Genomic DNA, 15137 nt, shown 5'->3' with positions numbered 1-15137 from the left:
TGAAATGGGGGCAATGCGGCTTCGTACGTGACTGCCATTATCTTTGTCAACGGTGTATAAATTAAAGTATTAACTCGCCTAATCTCTATTCCCTATCTTCTTAATAGAGACCTCATTAATATATAAACCGGGAAAGAAAAATGAAGTAACCAGGGGAAAAGATCTTATAAAATTAATTAGATTAAGTCTCATGAAAAGTATTAAGCCGTTATAATTTCTAAAGTCTATGGGACTCCTCTCTCTTTGCTTAAATATGAAAAGAAAATAACCTTTTTATCTCAAAGCATCAAAGCCTTTACATATTGGGTCCTCGTGCAATGAGAATGTCCCCATAAGGCTGTGTTTGCTCCACCTTTATGACTCCGCGAGTGGCTAGCACTGGAAACATAACACCATTTATAACTCAGCTGAACTTTCAGGGATGCCGTGCTATGGTTTTAAATTATGTAACTAGAATGGAAGTTGTATATATAGTAAGTACCACAGGATTGGTAGAAGAGTTGAGCTGCAGCGTTTCTTTTCATTCCAATAGCGAGCTTGTTAAGAGATTCCACTTGAGGAGCTCCAGGTGTTTCAAAGTGCGTCTTGAGGTGACTGTGTTTGGATTTATACATCTCATCACCATTGTCACTGAATATATAGATTTATCAAATAATGCTGAATCTCTTTACCTTTTGATGCTATCAGTTATCTTCTCGTCTGTGTGAGTGGTCACTGGCTTTTGAGTTTGTGTAGGTCCAGTCTCAGCTAGTACTTCTATGAAAGAGATTGCATAGAGAGAACCCAAGTCAAGATTTATAGTTTGATGTTTTTAAAAGCTGTACGATCAAGAGACAATGGGAAAAACGCTTTTTACCGTTATCAGCTGTGAATCCCTTTTCAGGTATCATTGAAAACTCAAAGTCATAAGCACGGTGCTCCCACGTTCTGTCTTCCGCTACTGGTTCGAGTCCTCTTCTTGGTGACGAATGTTGCCTTTTTCTGTTGAGCCTGCGACTGTTTTCAGTAACCAGAAGAAGAATTAATTAGTGTTCCTCTTCCTATATTGCAAAAACCTGTTTGTGGCCGCTACTGGATTTAGTATCAGGAAAAAAGACATAGATGTTGTTCTTGACCTGTTAGAGTTGATCTCTATGTTAATGGAAGCTGCCCCACGTGCTGATGGTGTGCTAGGCATGGATCTCACATCATCTCCTGGAGTTTCCAAGGAAAACAAAAAAAAATAACGTTACAACTGCAAGCTATAAACTGGTGACTGAATAAAAAAGAGAGAAGCTTTTAACCAGAATAGAGAGGTGTAACGCTAATATCAGCAGCAGCCTGGTTATTATTCTCAGCGCTTGCTCGAGATCGAGCCATCAGGCCTTCTATAGAACCATCTTTCTCAGCAAGAACGTTCCGAAGTCTTTCTGCGGGACTGCCAAGATTTTGGAAGCTTGTCTCAGTGCCCTGATGCTGCATACATCAACACACAGTAAGAGAGGATATGATATTTGTGCCTTTCTTTTATTGTTACTTAAATGAAATGATATGCTTCAACGCCTTACATGGTCTGTTTGATGGTGGTCTTGCATTCTCTCCTGGCCAAACCCTGGAGAATGCTCCGCCGAGAGATCAGGGCGTCCAGTTTCTGCATCGGCATTACCAAATGTCAGAATCATTTCAACAAGGAGAAAACTATAGAGCAACAATTATGGATAGAGAGAGAGACCAGATGTAGAGGTTTGAAGAGGCTGAGTGCATTTTGACCAAAGCTCCATGAGCTGAGGTGGGTAAGAACCGTCCACATGCTCTTCAAAGAGTTGTGTAACTGGCAGCTTCATACGTTTTGTAACCTCAATACTTGGGCTAGCGGGTCCTCGAGCCTAAAATATAAAATGTAGGTGTTAGGCCAACATGAGCATCAGTTATTAAACTAAAGGCGAAGGCGGCGTTCACTAATTTGTACCTTTCTCTTTTTTCCCCTCAAGAGAATGTGAGATGTATCCTGGAGCCATGACTGGTATTGATTACCAGCGATAATAGTCTGCTCACAATCCATGGCTGAAGTAGCTGTCCTTCTTGCTCTTCTTTTTGTTGGCCGTGGTACATCTTGGTCCTACATGCAAAAGAAAATCCAATTCCATTTGTTTTCTCACGAGATGAAAGTATCCTAGTGAGAGAAAATACCTCTCTGTCCGGTATGTTTTGTTCCGCCGTCTGCTCAGCAAATGCATCCCTACCGTTCTCTTGTTGCTCCTGGCGCTGAGGGCTTGTGGGATTGCCTCCTACATATAGCTACAGGTTAGTAAATTTGTTCTTTTCTGTTTATGAAGCTCAGTCTTTTGTCAAGGCTATTACAGAAGTACATTCCCTTATCAGATTCATGATTACTATACTAGAGGTTCGCTCAAACCATTGCTATTGGATTCTAAACTAAGCACAATTTAAAAATAGAAAGCAATTTCACCTTTGACTCAACTTCATAACTCATTCAGTAACCATATCTCGCCATTATAGAATTAAAGGAGTGACATAACTAGTTACCTTCAGGAAAATCATGATGACGAGGTGGTGATGGGATCAGAGTTGGAGGTATTTGCGAGCCTTCTCTTGGATTGAAGTTCAACTGAGTTTCATCATCTCCTTCGATGTCAAATCTGAGAGGCCATTAGAAAGCAAAAAAAGGAAAATTTAAAACAGAAATGAACAGATAATCACTAACATAAATAGTGGAACGCTACAAACCTCTAACTTGAACAAATTGTGGAACTGGTATAATATCTGTGAATCAAAGAACAAAGGTAGACAGTGGGATTGAAAACTAACCTTTCAAAGCGATCATACGTCTCAGTATTAGTCTGGTATGAAGCATGATACTCGAAGAGTGTGATATTCTCGGCAGCAGCTGAGAACGTTACAGAAATTGACAAACGCATTCACTAAATAAGTTAAAACCCATGTCGTATATTCATGAAAGCTAGGTCTCAGGATACAAACCTTGATGGAGATCCTCTTGCTCGGGGATATCGTTGACATTGGGTTCATCTAACCGCTGCAAAGAGATAAAGCCACACAATGAATTAGCTAAACCGAAGATGCACATGAATATTCATTGGTTGACAAGAAGATGAACACTACGATCTATATTCACACTATCAATTACATTTTGTGTTTGTCCTTTTCCACAATCCATAGGTTTTTATTCACGTTTCACAAAGAATTTTCCATCGAAGAACTCATGCGGGGTCTAGAATGAGGCAACTAAATAGTATCACATGAATGAGTTAGACCAAGTCTTCAGAGATGCACTTTATGCGCCAACTTATTTCCTCCATATAATGAATAATAACCCAAAAAGAGTTCTTTTTATATCTTCATAGCTCAATCTTTTAATAAGGGAGTATATATTGATAATGATTGAGAGACGTAAAAGGAAAATAAACAGCCACAATCATCTAAATCTCGGAGACAAAAGGGAATGGGGGTTTATAGTTTACCATGGAGATATAAGACTGCTGAAAATCCATGAAATTGGGGAATTTGGGTAACTGACTACGAGTCTGTTCGAAATCCCCAAAATCAGCTTCGTCCTTGTCAGGTAACGTAACAGCCTCTTTCCTGCAAACAAAAACTCAATCATTTATAATGTTCTCTGTTTTTTTCCTTCAGAATCCTTCAAAATAAGAATGACCTGGCATGGGTTCGTCCTTTAGGTAGTAAAGTAGGATCCGGAGCAGCTTTTGTGCGCCAAGCTCCATTAATTTCTACCTGAGAATATAAAACTCAGAATCCCACAAACAAACCCAAATAAGGAAATATCAATTTTGACGGAGAAAAAGTGCGATTGATTACCAGAAGGCGAGTGACGTCATCTGACAAAATCAATGGAAAACCCCAGAAAACATCAATACGAGAGGAGAAAGAAGCTAATAATAACACAAGTAGTGTGATCGAGAATTGATTGAATCAGAAAATTTACCGAATAGGAGCTTTACTTTCCTCTCGTAAACGATGACAACCCCACCTAACGAAACGAAGACACTGAGACTCATCAAACCCAGAATACGAATAACAGAAACAAACAAAAAAAAAAACAAAAAGTCCGATGAGCGTAGATTGTTGTTAATACCCATCAAAATCCCAGAGAGTCTGAGAGCCATTGGAACCGACGGGTTGAGAATCTCTTCGCTGTGAGCAACAAAAACAAATCAACGCTCGTCTTTTCATGGATAAAACAGAAAATAGACGAACAGAGATCATCGCTCACCAGATTTGGATGATGTCGAGCTTGTTCAGCTTCTTCCGATTGATCTTCGCGTGCAACGTAGCAGCCATCCTTGAAGAAACAAACAAAAACAGAGGTTAGAGATTACACTGATGAACAGCGAGATCAAACAATGGAAACGAGAGAAGCGATTTGAAGCATGAACAAACGCTTGATCGGGACGAAGAAGCTCCCATCCCATGGCGATTTTTTTTAAAAACAAAACGTTTAACAGATAGAGAGCTTGCGACTCACCATATCTGACCTAACGGAGCTTTTCGAGCTAGAAGCTGATGAGAGTAAAACATCCTTCTTCACCTCACGAGAATACTCCAACCCAGAAAACAAAAGAGAATCGAGTCGTTCAAAAAAAAAAAAAGAATCTGCGTTTATAATTTGTAAAGCTGTATGTATATATTTATGAATCCGCCATGAGAGTATAAGAAGAGAAAAAGCTCACAGTGATCAGGAGGGAGAGGGAGCATGCACGGAGCATTTTGCTAACGATACGGCGCTGTGAGGAAAGTATCACTATTACCCTCTCATGTTTTGACACGTATGAAGCATGTAAATGACCGCATGTGACGCTAGAGGAAATGGAATTCGGTTAACCGTAGCTGGACCCCACACTGTCGCTATCAAGCTCTGCAGCCTCAAGGCCCCAATTTGCTCTACACTGCCTCCCGTTCTACGATGCGAAAAACAACACGTAGTTTAATCTAGAAAAAAGAAATAGAAAACGGACGAGTGTTTATCCACGGCCGTCCTTACCTCTCTCCGTAGCTTTGCATCGGATAATCAAATGCACGGAAGATTATCATGTCGGAGTTAAACCAAAACGGCGCCGTTAAGGTCTTCTTCGTCGGGCGGAATCATCGAATCGGCTTTGACTTCTCTCCGGTCACCGGACAAACCCTAGGAGCACGAAAAAAGACTATTACCATCCTTAGTGCTCTCGTATCCTCCTCCGCCATTCATTTGGCAACACCATCAACGGACATTCTTTAACCGCCCCTTACACTCTTTCTTCCGATTGAAGATTGTACATCGCCGCCGTGGCTTGACCTAGGCGACGCCTTGAGCCACTATCAGTACGTTCGAATTTTCCCGCTTCAGTTTTCTAATTTTTTTGGACAGAAGAAACAAAACAAACATAGAGCCCATTACCCCGTTATTAATGGGCCCGTGAATGCAATTTTTTTTGTAAAACCGATTTGTAATTTTAATTAAGACCGTTGATATTACTTAGATCATATCTTGACCGTCAATTGCTTAGTAGGAAAAAAAGAAAAGTTTGTATTGAATTACAACCGTTGATATTATTTAGATCATATCTTGACGGTCAACTGCTTAGTAGGAAAAAGAGAAGAAAAGTTTGTAGACTTCATCACGACCGTTAACATCCACCTGATGAATATATCTTGACCGTCAATTGTTGGTAGGCAAAATAGAAAAGACCAAACGGGTAGTAGAGGTGACCTACTGAAAGATGCTTAACAAATAACAAGGATATGTATCTGCTCACGCCCTAAATGAAAGATGTTCAGCTGGAGAAGCTTTGACCCAAGTTTACTACAACAGACAGGACTCACTCAGATTGTTGGATAGCAGGTAGAAGATCACAATGTCTTGGCCGGTGAATAGAGCACATGAGACAGAGTCTCAGCTACCTGGATGAGTTCGACTGTTATTCTAGCACCACTATTGCAGCCAATGATGAGATCTCCCAGGACAGTTCATCTGATACTTGTCCTTCCTTTGTCTTCCTCCTCCTTACTCAACACATTGTAGAGCTGATCATAACCAAATATGAAAATATGAAAATCAAGATGCAAAAACACTTTCTTATATATAAGAGATACTTGTACTACTATTAATTATGTCCTGGGACGAAAAAAAGGGAGATGTTTTTGCTCAAAACTCTAAAAGTTTTGTGTTTCTTCTCATGAGATTAAAAGTCATCAGCTCCTGTAAGTTTAGCAAAATCATCTTCTTCAATTGAACCTTTCTTCAGTTTCTTCAGTAACCGGTAATCTCGAGCCATCTCTTCTTCATCTTCAGCTGTTTGGATGGTTTGTCTTTGCTTTCCTGTTAGCTTTCTTTTCTTAGAATCTGCCGTAGCAGAAGAAGCATTAACCGCCTTTTTCGAGTTTTTCTTGTCTCTCTCTCTTTTCTTATCTTCCAGCTTCTCTTTCTTTGCTTGTAAGTTTTGCTTTCTTTGCTTCTCCTTAGACTTGTCCCTGCGTTTTATTCAAAAAAACAATTCAGCAAAATTAACACTCGCAAAGAACACTAGGCCTAAGGACATGAGCAGCAACAAAACATACTTGAATTTTATATCTTCAAACTTGAGGACGCCTTCAACGGGTGAGAAACCCTCACTGGACAGTCTTTTTTGTTTCACTTCAGACATTGATGGAACATGTAAGAGTCCATATCCCATGGCTAACTTTCCGATTTCAAGGCTTTGCCATCTGTAAGTTACGAGAAAAAAAAGAGAGGAACCCTTTTAGCTACCAAACTTGGAGGAAAAAAGAGAGAATACATTTGCAAACAACAACTAGTATTAAACAATATGGACCTTAAAATGTAAGAGCATTCATGCTCCTTATAACCATGGACAAAGGAAACAAATGCCCTTTTTCCCTTCTCATACACTGCCCGGTCCTTCATGGCTAGTGAACGTATCTGAATACATTGTAGCAATTACTCAAACACTGTGACCAACCGAGAGAGACAGATGCATGTGGGGTTTGGTTTAGTTTCTTACAATCGGGATGACATCGGATGCTTCCTCAGAACATTTTTTCTCTTGACAAAAGACTCCTCTTCTCCGCATAAACTCTACATAGTCTTCTTCCTACACACACATGCAAGTAGATTTTTCAGCTTTTCTTTCTCTGCTATTTAAGGAGAACATAAAAAGTGGTTAAAGCAAAACCTCAGGCAGTAGAAAAACAATGGACCTTCCTTCTTTTCCCAATCTTGCAGTTCTGCCAACCCTATGGTTGAACATCTTTGGGTCTTGTGGTGGATCATACTGCATGAACATTACAAATTCCAACCTGTGAACCCTGAATATTGCAACAACTATGGCAAAATAATGGAAACAAGCATCGTTCAATATACCTGAACTACGTAATCAATGCCTGGAATGTCAAGTCCACGTGCAGCGACATCAGTGCACAAAAGGACACCGCTTGATGCTTTAGTAAACGAAGCCAACGCCTTGTCTCTTGCATTCTAAAGTATATTCCATCAAAACATTTAATATAACATAAGGAAATGTGCCAGAGATATGATATGTAAAACATATCATGGTAGCTTACCTGCTTCTTATCCCCATGGATAGGAATTAAAGAAATGGACTTCAGGGCAGGGATTTTTGAAAGAACGAGTCCCCAGTAATCAACACAAGCACAAGTCATGAAGTAGCTGCAGAGATTCTATAAGGATGCTTCATTTTATAAGTCTGTGTGAAATGCTTTTTAACTTACACTATAAGCTTTTTGTTTTTATTCCGGACGAGGAGATCCACTAGTTGTGATGATTTCTTATCTGCCTCGCATACCAAATACTGCAGAGACAATGGAGAAATAAAACCTCTTAAAGTATGAAAATGGCAATGCAGAGGCATGTGATTATACCTCAAGGTGCAGACCAAAAGGTATTTTCGAGTTCGTCAATGATGCCGACTTTGACTCAGCTCGAACTTCGACTCTCACAGGGTTCCTAAGCCCAGCCTTGGCCATCTCCTCGACGCCTTCTGTCTGTGTAGCTGAAAAGAGGCCAGTCCTACGTTGCTTTGGCAAGCGAGATATAATGCTGTTCACCTGCTTCTGGAATCCCATCTCCAAAAGCCTATCTGCCTCATCTAAGATAAGTATCTACATATGCAAACATTTTCTAAGTTGTTTAGACATCTTAACCAGTCTAGATAACCCCAAGACTGAAGAAAACTACCTCAAGATTTCTGAAATCAAGAATATCCATTCGTTCCATTATATCAGAGAGCCTCCCAGGCGTGCCGATTAAGAGATTGCATCCTTCTTCTTCTATAATCTTCATGTCAGCTCTCACATCTCGGCCTCCAACAAGCAGCACAGAGTTCACATTTGGTAGAGTCGAAACAAAGGGCTGCGCCACGTTATATATCTGCGTTGATAGCTCTCTCGTTGGCGATATAATCACCCCCATAACCTGTAAAATTTTATCTCAATAATATGCATCAAACCTAAAACCATAAATCAAATGTTTATATGAAAACCAAATAATCCTTGAAACTATTAAAAATCCTTGAAGAAAATTCTAACTAACTAAGATAATTAATAAAATAAACAAGATAACTAAAATATAAAATGAATCATATTTATCTTAATGCTACACTGCATCAAGTTCACAATTTAAAAAAAAACAAAGATTAAAACTTTATCACAAAATAAAAGACCCTCTAAAATTACAAACCACATAAACTACTATTTACTGTAATAATCTAATTTCCAGATTGGTCGGAATGTTCCTGCTAATTCTCGTACCTGGTGAGGTTTCGGCGGGTAAGAAGTGGAACGACGGAGAATCTCTACTAAAGGGAGGACGAAAGCCAGGGTTTTTCCAGAACCGGTGGCGGCGTCGACGGCGACATCCTTATGGCTGCAGAGTAAAGGGATCGTCGCGGCCTGAACCGGAGTACAGAACTCGAAACCGGGGGGTCCGGACCGGAGAAGCGCCTCGATGATATCTTCGGATAGTGGAGGTTTTAGGTCGGAGAAACGCGTCTCCGTCAACGCTTCGTTAGTGTTCGGCGATGGATCCATTGACGGCCGCTGCTGTGTTCTCGTCGCTCGCTCCCGCAAGATTTTTGAAGTGAACCTTTTTATAAGTGTGGAGAAAATCGCAGCGTGTTGATTGTTTCGGTTTGGTTTTGGATTTTGCCGACCCAGGATTAGATACTGGACCGGTTTAACAAATCGGCCCGAGCTTCTTCGAAAGCCCGCTAGTAAAATAGGTGATTCCGGCCAATTTGTTTAAAGTCTCTCTCTCTCGGCCCATTTGAATGATGTATGTACGTACGTATGTTAGTTAGCATAATTGCATGTGTAGGTAGATTTGCTGGAACGTCAAAGGTCCCGTAATTAACCCGAGTTATCAGAAGAAAAACTAAGAACCGACTCTTAAATAAGAGATATAAGAGCCGACTCTTAACCGAAAAATGTAAAAAAAAAAACAAAAATATCAAATCACGAGTTAAGAACCTCAAATTAAAAGTTCGGGTTAATCATGCTTCTAGGTTATTAATAAACCGATGTTCCTATTATTTTTTTAATTTTCTTACACCTATGCATCATTATATAATTTTATTTTTTTATTATTGTATGGTGTAAACTAGTTCTACATTTACAACATCTTTCATGCCAATACTATCTCCAACTACTGAACTACATTTTTACCCCAAAAAAAATAAACTACTGAACTACATACATAGTTACGTACTGCTTATTACAGCATTTTATCACAACGAATAGTTTTGTTGCAACATTGTGAAATCTCCGATACTTTACGTTCAATTATCTTAAATAAATTATATCATCTGGAAATTTAAACATCTGGTATAAAAAAAATTGAAACATTGACCACTGGGTCATGGTTTTTCTAGAAATCCCCACTAGGAGCTATTGTAGTATTATACGAGGATATAACGATAATTAGTGACGATTTTGTGATTTATAATATAAGTGGTTATAGTTTTTTCTATTATTTGATTTTGTACAATTTTAAAAAGAAAATGAATGAATAGAGCTATTAAAGACCGGCATATGGGTTCGTTCGTTGTATCATATCCCACTAGGAGCATAAAAACTAGCAAATTGCAACGCGTTTCCAGCTAGATTTTTATTGCATGCCCTTTTAGACTTTTTCACATAATAAAATTTTGAATCAAACGAATTAAAATAAGCCCACAAACTAAAAAAACAGTAGACCATTTGAATAAAATAATATACCCACTAGGTTAGTTGGTTATAAATTATAATTAACTGAGAAAACAAAACGGAATAAAATAAGATAATCCACCACTTGATCAAAACTAGTAGCCAATGGAACTCAAGTAGGCAATAGTTTAAGCACGTCTGTTTTTGCTTTAGGTCTAGAAAATTATTTATTTATGTAACTGCACATGCTAATCAGGTCTAACTAATATTTCCTGTTCTGCAATCTCTTCAATGTAAACAATTGTTTTCTTCTTAAATAATATGGTTCAGCTAAATATACGGTACATTCATGTATACAAACTTATGAGAATAACATTGATTCCTAGTTCAGAACATCGGCTTTAAATTATACTGTTCTGTATCTAAAATATGTGGACACAAGGACCAGCGACGGAAAAAAAGTTACCAAGTCTATCGTGTTAACAATAGTTTGATGCAGTGAATTCAAATTCGTTTATAAACCAACACACTCGTTTACAAACAACACAAACGGTGAAGACAAAATGAATAACAAACAACAAGCTAGAAATTAAACACAAGTCACAAAGTAACAGATTCAAATGAAATGTTATTATGTACCAATCCTAAATCCATTTTTTAATGAATCCCTCCAACAATATTTTGATTCCCAACATAAATCTACGAAGTCCCAAACAAATTTTCTTCCATGTGATGATCGAAAGAAACATCCAAAAGAAACATTAAGATAGATACATAATCGCAATTAATAAAACTATAAAGACAAGATTATTGCCGGTTGGTACAGCTTCTAGCCAGAGACTGAAGGTTGCACCGGACGATGGTATCAACGAAGCTAACTGTCTCCTCCTCCGTGTTTCCCGGTGGCACATCGACGATGTAAGACTCGACCACCACGGTTCCTTCGTCGTCCGACGCGTGAAGTGTCGTCACCGATCGGTAGTTCTTTAGCCTGTGGTCCCCACCCACGACGCTAAAGCTTATCACGTGACGCTCCTCGTCCAGGATCTCGAGCCTCTCGGTGCTCGACACCGCCGGGAGTCCGGACACAACCATGACCTCCCGGAGATCGCCGGCGTGGAGCCCGTCCCCCTGGACGATACGGCACTGCCTGATGAAGTTCTTGTACACTTTAGGATTATCGAAACGACGCACGAGGGCCCAGACAGACTCGGGAGGCGCGTGGATCATCTGAACCACGGAGGAGCAGCACTGGTCCGGACCCACGTCGTGTGTGTGGTGCATCGCCACGTGCTCCGGCACATGCATACCGCGCGTGAGACATACTCGTCTGATCAGACCATCGGTTTGGTCGTGAGTCTGCAGCGTGTGGAAGCCGTTCGTGGCGTCCGAGCCGTGATGGAGCTGCACCGGTGATCTCATCTCTTCTCTCTCTCTTTTCTTCTTGTTCTCTCTCTTTGTTGATTCTCTGAGTTCGGATGAGAAATAATGGATTCGTTTATATTGGTTGATGAGAAATTAAAGAAGAGAGTTCTTTTGATCTTGTTTGCTGTCGGTTGTCAAGTTGGTTTTGTTTGAGAAATTTTAAAAGTGATGATCAACTTTTATATAAATAAGATATGAACATATTGTGTATTTTTATATATAAAAATATGTTTGTAGAAAGATAGAGATAGCTGGGAATGTGAAGGATTTGTGTGTATATAGGGGATGATTGGTTGGGGCTGTAGATGCTCTGGACAGCCAAAATTTAGTCTACAGCTATATATCTCAACCAATCGAGCTTTGCTTTCCTTAAAAAACTCACAGCAAAAAAATCTCTGCAAAATCAAAATATGGCTGTAGAGAGCTTTATTTCCAGAGCAAAAAATTAGTGCTTTAGAAATCTACAGCAAGGAAAGCTACAGCAAATAAATCTACAGATTAAATTTTACAGCAAAAAATATAAAGCTACAGCACTTACCAATCATCCCCTATATATAGACTCATTTGTGCGTGTATATGTGACCATTGCAACCATCGTATCTCCCATGATTTTTTACCTTAAGACGCTTCCTTTGTTTCCTATTAAACACAGCTAATTAAATTGATATATTCCAATGAATATTCCTTATTTTCCATCCTGATAAATTTATATTCTAGAATCTACAGTGTTTAACTAGAGATTCCATCAAATAATTTACTTCTGTAAGAAGAGGTGATCCCAGATTTCATTTTAAAGTTCAAATCATTAGTTATAGTAAAAGATTTTCTATTACTATTATATACTAATTATTTACATGTTCTAATCTATTCTTACTAACGGTGACAAGAAACGTGTACAATATATCAGTCCAGGGAATGAATGATCAAGATTAAACCATGTTTCGTAATTCCTACAACCAACTTAGTTAGTTTAGGGACTATGCTTATAATTGGATTAAGATCTTACCAGGGAATGGTAAAGATACTCGGTTTTGGTCGGATAACTGGAGTCCTTTCGGTAACTTGAGAACTTATCTACAACTGCCGGCGTCTTCAAACATAGGCATCCATCACTCGGCAACGCTCCATGATCTCTTCCGAAACGACCACTGGCGTCTACCGCATCCGCGATCGGAAAGACAACTATCTCTCCATGTCTACCTCTCCACCGTTACGTTATCGGCAGAGAGCGATGTCTATGAATGGTCTCCTCAAGGAGTGTCTTCGGCTGCCTATGCGACGGGAACGGTATATGACCTGATCAAGAACCACCGTCCGACCGTCTCTTGGTGCGAAGTGGTATGGTTCTCTCGAGGAATCCCTCGCCACAATTTCCTAACATGGCTCACCGTCCTGAATAGGTGCCCTACAAAAGATAGGATGATCAGTTGGGGAATTCAAATTGATTCAAGCTGTATCTTATGCAATGCTCCATTAGAATCAAGAGACCACTTATATTTTGAGTGCCCATACGCTTGGAGTCTCTGGACGGAACTATCTCGGAAAGCAAACTGGCGACCTTCTCGGAATTGGCTGACAGAATTAGGCCTCATGCAAGCGATGACTCTTCCAAAGCATGATCGTCTTCTGGTTCTTTTGGCATGGCAAGTTACAATCTATCTCATCTGGACTGAGAGGAATAGCAGGATCCATCGACAACAATATCGATCAATCTCCTCTTTGGCTAAGCAAGCAGATCTTCTCATCAGGAACAGAGTTTCAGGGATCAGAGAAGGAAACCCATCTCTCTCCTCAAAAATGCTCCAGCGGTGGTTTCAAAGCTGAAAGCATCGACTTCTCTCGTCCGTCTCTTCACATCTTTCACTATGGGTTCAATTGTATTTCTTTAAGGGCTAGGCCCATCTTTATAATCTTTTGGAAAGCTTGATGTAATGGGCGCCACCCAAAGTGACTGCCTTCATGGCCATTTAAGTTTAAAGTAAAGCCCTTTTTCAAAAAAAAAAAAAAAAAAAAAACTTAGTTAGTTTATATTTTAAGAAAAAAAATCGTGAAAATAAGAATATACATTTACAAAATGTAGACCGTAAGGTAATTAAGCAACACATGAAATCTCATTAACTAATTGTGTAAATCACAATCCATGCATGATAGCCATGGGCATACCGCATATGGCTAAGTAGCTCAAAGCGACATACATGCATGAGCACACGTGCATGCACAGATGTTGATGGGTTAATTGTCACATATATGTGTAAAGAATGTTGTATGTATATATGGTATATATAGATAGAGACATATATATATATATATATATGAAGTATCAAGTATAGATAGAGAGAGAAATTGGGAGGAAACTAGGAAGGTGAGACCTTATCAAAGAGCTTACGCCGGACTATGCAAGTGGATGTTGCAACTTGCAATCTTCTTTGGACTTAGTTTAGGTGGAAGATTATCCTTTCCCTTCTTTTTTATTTTCTCCATTTCTTTTATTCTTGTTGTCATTTTAATATTATATTATCATATAGTACCAAGGTTGTTGCATCGCGACTTTGTATGCTATATACATATATATCTTTCTTTCAAAGATTTCAATCTTCTTATTATAGTGACGACATGGGCATGATACTTTACATCAAGTTTCATTATATTTTTTCCTCTTTGTATAAATTTATATAAACATGCAGACAAGCTAATTTTGTTTAAATTTGTGGTATATACGAAAGAAATCGTTTAGATGTTTGATAATCGGAATTGAGATTTGTAGTGGTAAATTTACAAAAAGTCTAAAACTAAAGAAACTTGAGCTCTTTATGTGTATAATATATAAAATAAGAAAATATTATGGGAGTTCCAAATAGTTCGATCTCTGTTTATCTTTTGAAATTTTCAAAAAGACAAAAAAGAAGAAGCTGTCCGAGACTTCTCTTGGAGATAACTACAACAGACTTCACTGACCAATTTGTCTGTATTCTTTACCTTTTGCTCTTTTGATATGAGGCACGTTCTTTTTCTAATAATAATTTTACAATATTAACAAACTTATTTTGTAATGAAACCATTTCCCATGTTACAGAACATATGAATATATCTTCGAGGTGGATGATAAACATCTTGTAAAAGAAGTATCCTATATGAAATATCGACTTAAAAGAAGTTTGAGATTATTTTAACGAATCACAAGACAATTTAAATATGTGTTCAGATTGTTCGTTTAATAGCTGAATAAAGGGTGTTGGAAGTGGATTAACCAAATCTATTACATACAAAAAGGGCCTGTCAGTTCTTGAACTGGATCTAGCTTAGCAATTGGGTTAGAATAACAACGAATCACCCACCTAACAAATCGTATGACCTGGTATGTTTTCTAAGTTGTATGTCCACATAACAAAAACTTGATCAGAAGTTTGGCCGAATTGATATTATAAATCTTATCCTGTCTCCTGTTTGCATAAAATTAAACTCAACTAACTAAAAAAAAAAAACTAACTAAAGTCCAGTATATAGCCGGAATGCTAAGCAAGCCACGATCAACGTTACAG

General features: G+C 38.7%; 3 protein-coding genes across 6 annotated transcripts; all 3 read right to left on the bottom strand.

Moving 5' to 3' along the window:
• Positions 1-121: 121 nt before the first annotated feature.
• LOC103846898 (sister chromatid cohesion 1 protein 1) lies at positions 122-5834 on the bottom strand. Of its 4 annotated transcripts, none has more exons than XM_033281880.1 (20): positions 4502-5834; positions 4250-4318; positions 4112-4170; positions 3962-4006; positions 3835-3854; positions 3674-3750; positions 3480-3600; positions 2980-3034; positions 2809-2887; positions 2527-2639; positions 2170-2267; positions 1949-2098; positions 1712-1865; positions 1548-1630; positions 1284-1455; positions 1116-1194; positions 857-996; positions 672-756; positions 482-594; positions 122-378 (listed from the first exon to the last, which is right to left on the bottom strand). In XM_033281880.1, exons 1-20 carry the CDS (start codon positions 4552-4554, stop codon positions 296-298), a joined length of 1848 nt encoding a protein of 615 aa, XP_033137771.1. In that variant the 5' UTR covers positions 4555-5834; the 3' UTR covers positions 122-295. The 4 variants fall into 4 exon arrangements, with proteins under 4 accessions (XP_033137771.1, XP_033137770.1, XP_033137769.1 ...); XM_033281879.1 differs by having other exon boundaries at positions 3962-4170; positions 4502-4576; positions 4707-5834; XM_033281878.1 differs by having other exon boundaries at positions 3962-4170; positions 4502-4934; positions 5018-5834.
• A 240-nt stretch (positions 5835-6074) lies between these two features.
• LOC103846897 (DEAD-box ATP-dependent RNA helicase 18) lies at positions 6075-10493 on the bottom strand. The gene is made up of 11 exons (XM_009123904.3): positions 8782-10493; positions 8210-8446; positions 7894-8133; positions 7744-7823; positions 7576-7681; positions 7376-7489; positions 7188-7286; positions 7017-7106; positions 6828-6934; positions 6574-6720; positions 6075-6486 (listed from the first exon to the last, which is right to left on the bottom strand). Exons 1-11 carry the CDS (start codon positions 9058-9060, stop codon positions 6198-6200), a joined length of 1788 nt encoding a protein of 595 aa, XP_009122152.1. The 5' UTR covers positions 9061-10493; the 3' UTR covers positions 6075-6197.
• A 272-nt stretch (positions 10494-10765) lies between these two features.
• On the bottom strand, positions 10766-11870 carry LOC103846896 (abscisic acid receptor PYL5). Its single transcript, XM_009123903.3, has one exon. The coding sequence runs from the start codon at positions 11593-11595 to the stop codon at positions 10981-10983; it is 615 nt and encodes a 204-aa protein (XP_009122151.1). The 5' UTR covers positions 11596-11870; the 3' UTR covers positions 10766-10980.
• Between the last annotated feature and the right edge of the window lie 3267 nt (positions 11871-15137).

The sequence above is a fragment of the Brassica rapa genome, chromosome A10, assembly GCF_000309985.2.
Source record: "Brassica rapa cultivar Chiifu-401-42 chromosome A10, CAAS_Brap_v3.01, whole genome shotgun sequence".
Classification (NCBI taxonomy): domain Eukaryota; kingdom Viridiplantae; phylum Streptophyta; class Magnoliopsida; order Brassicales; family Brassicaceae; genus Brassica; species Brassica rapa.
This window is presented reverse-complemented; position numbering and strand designations above follow the sequence as displayed.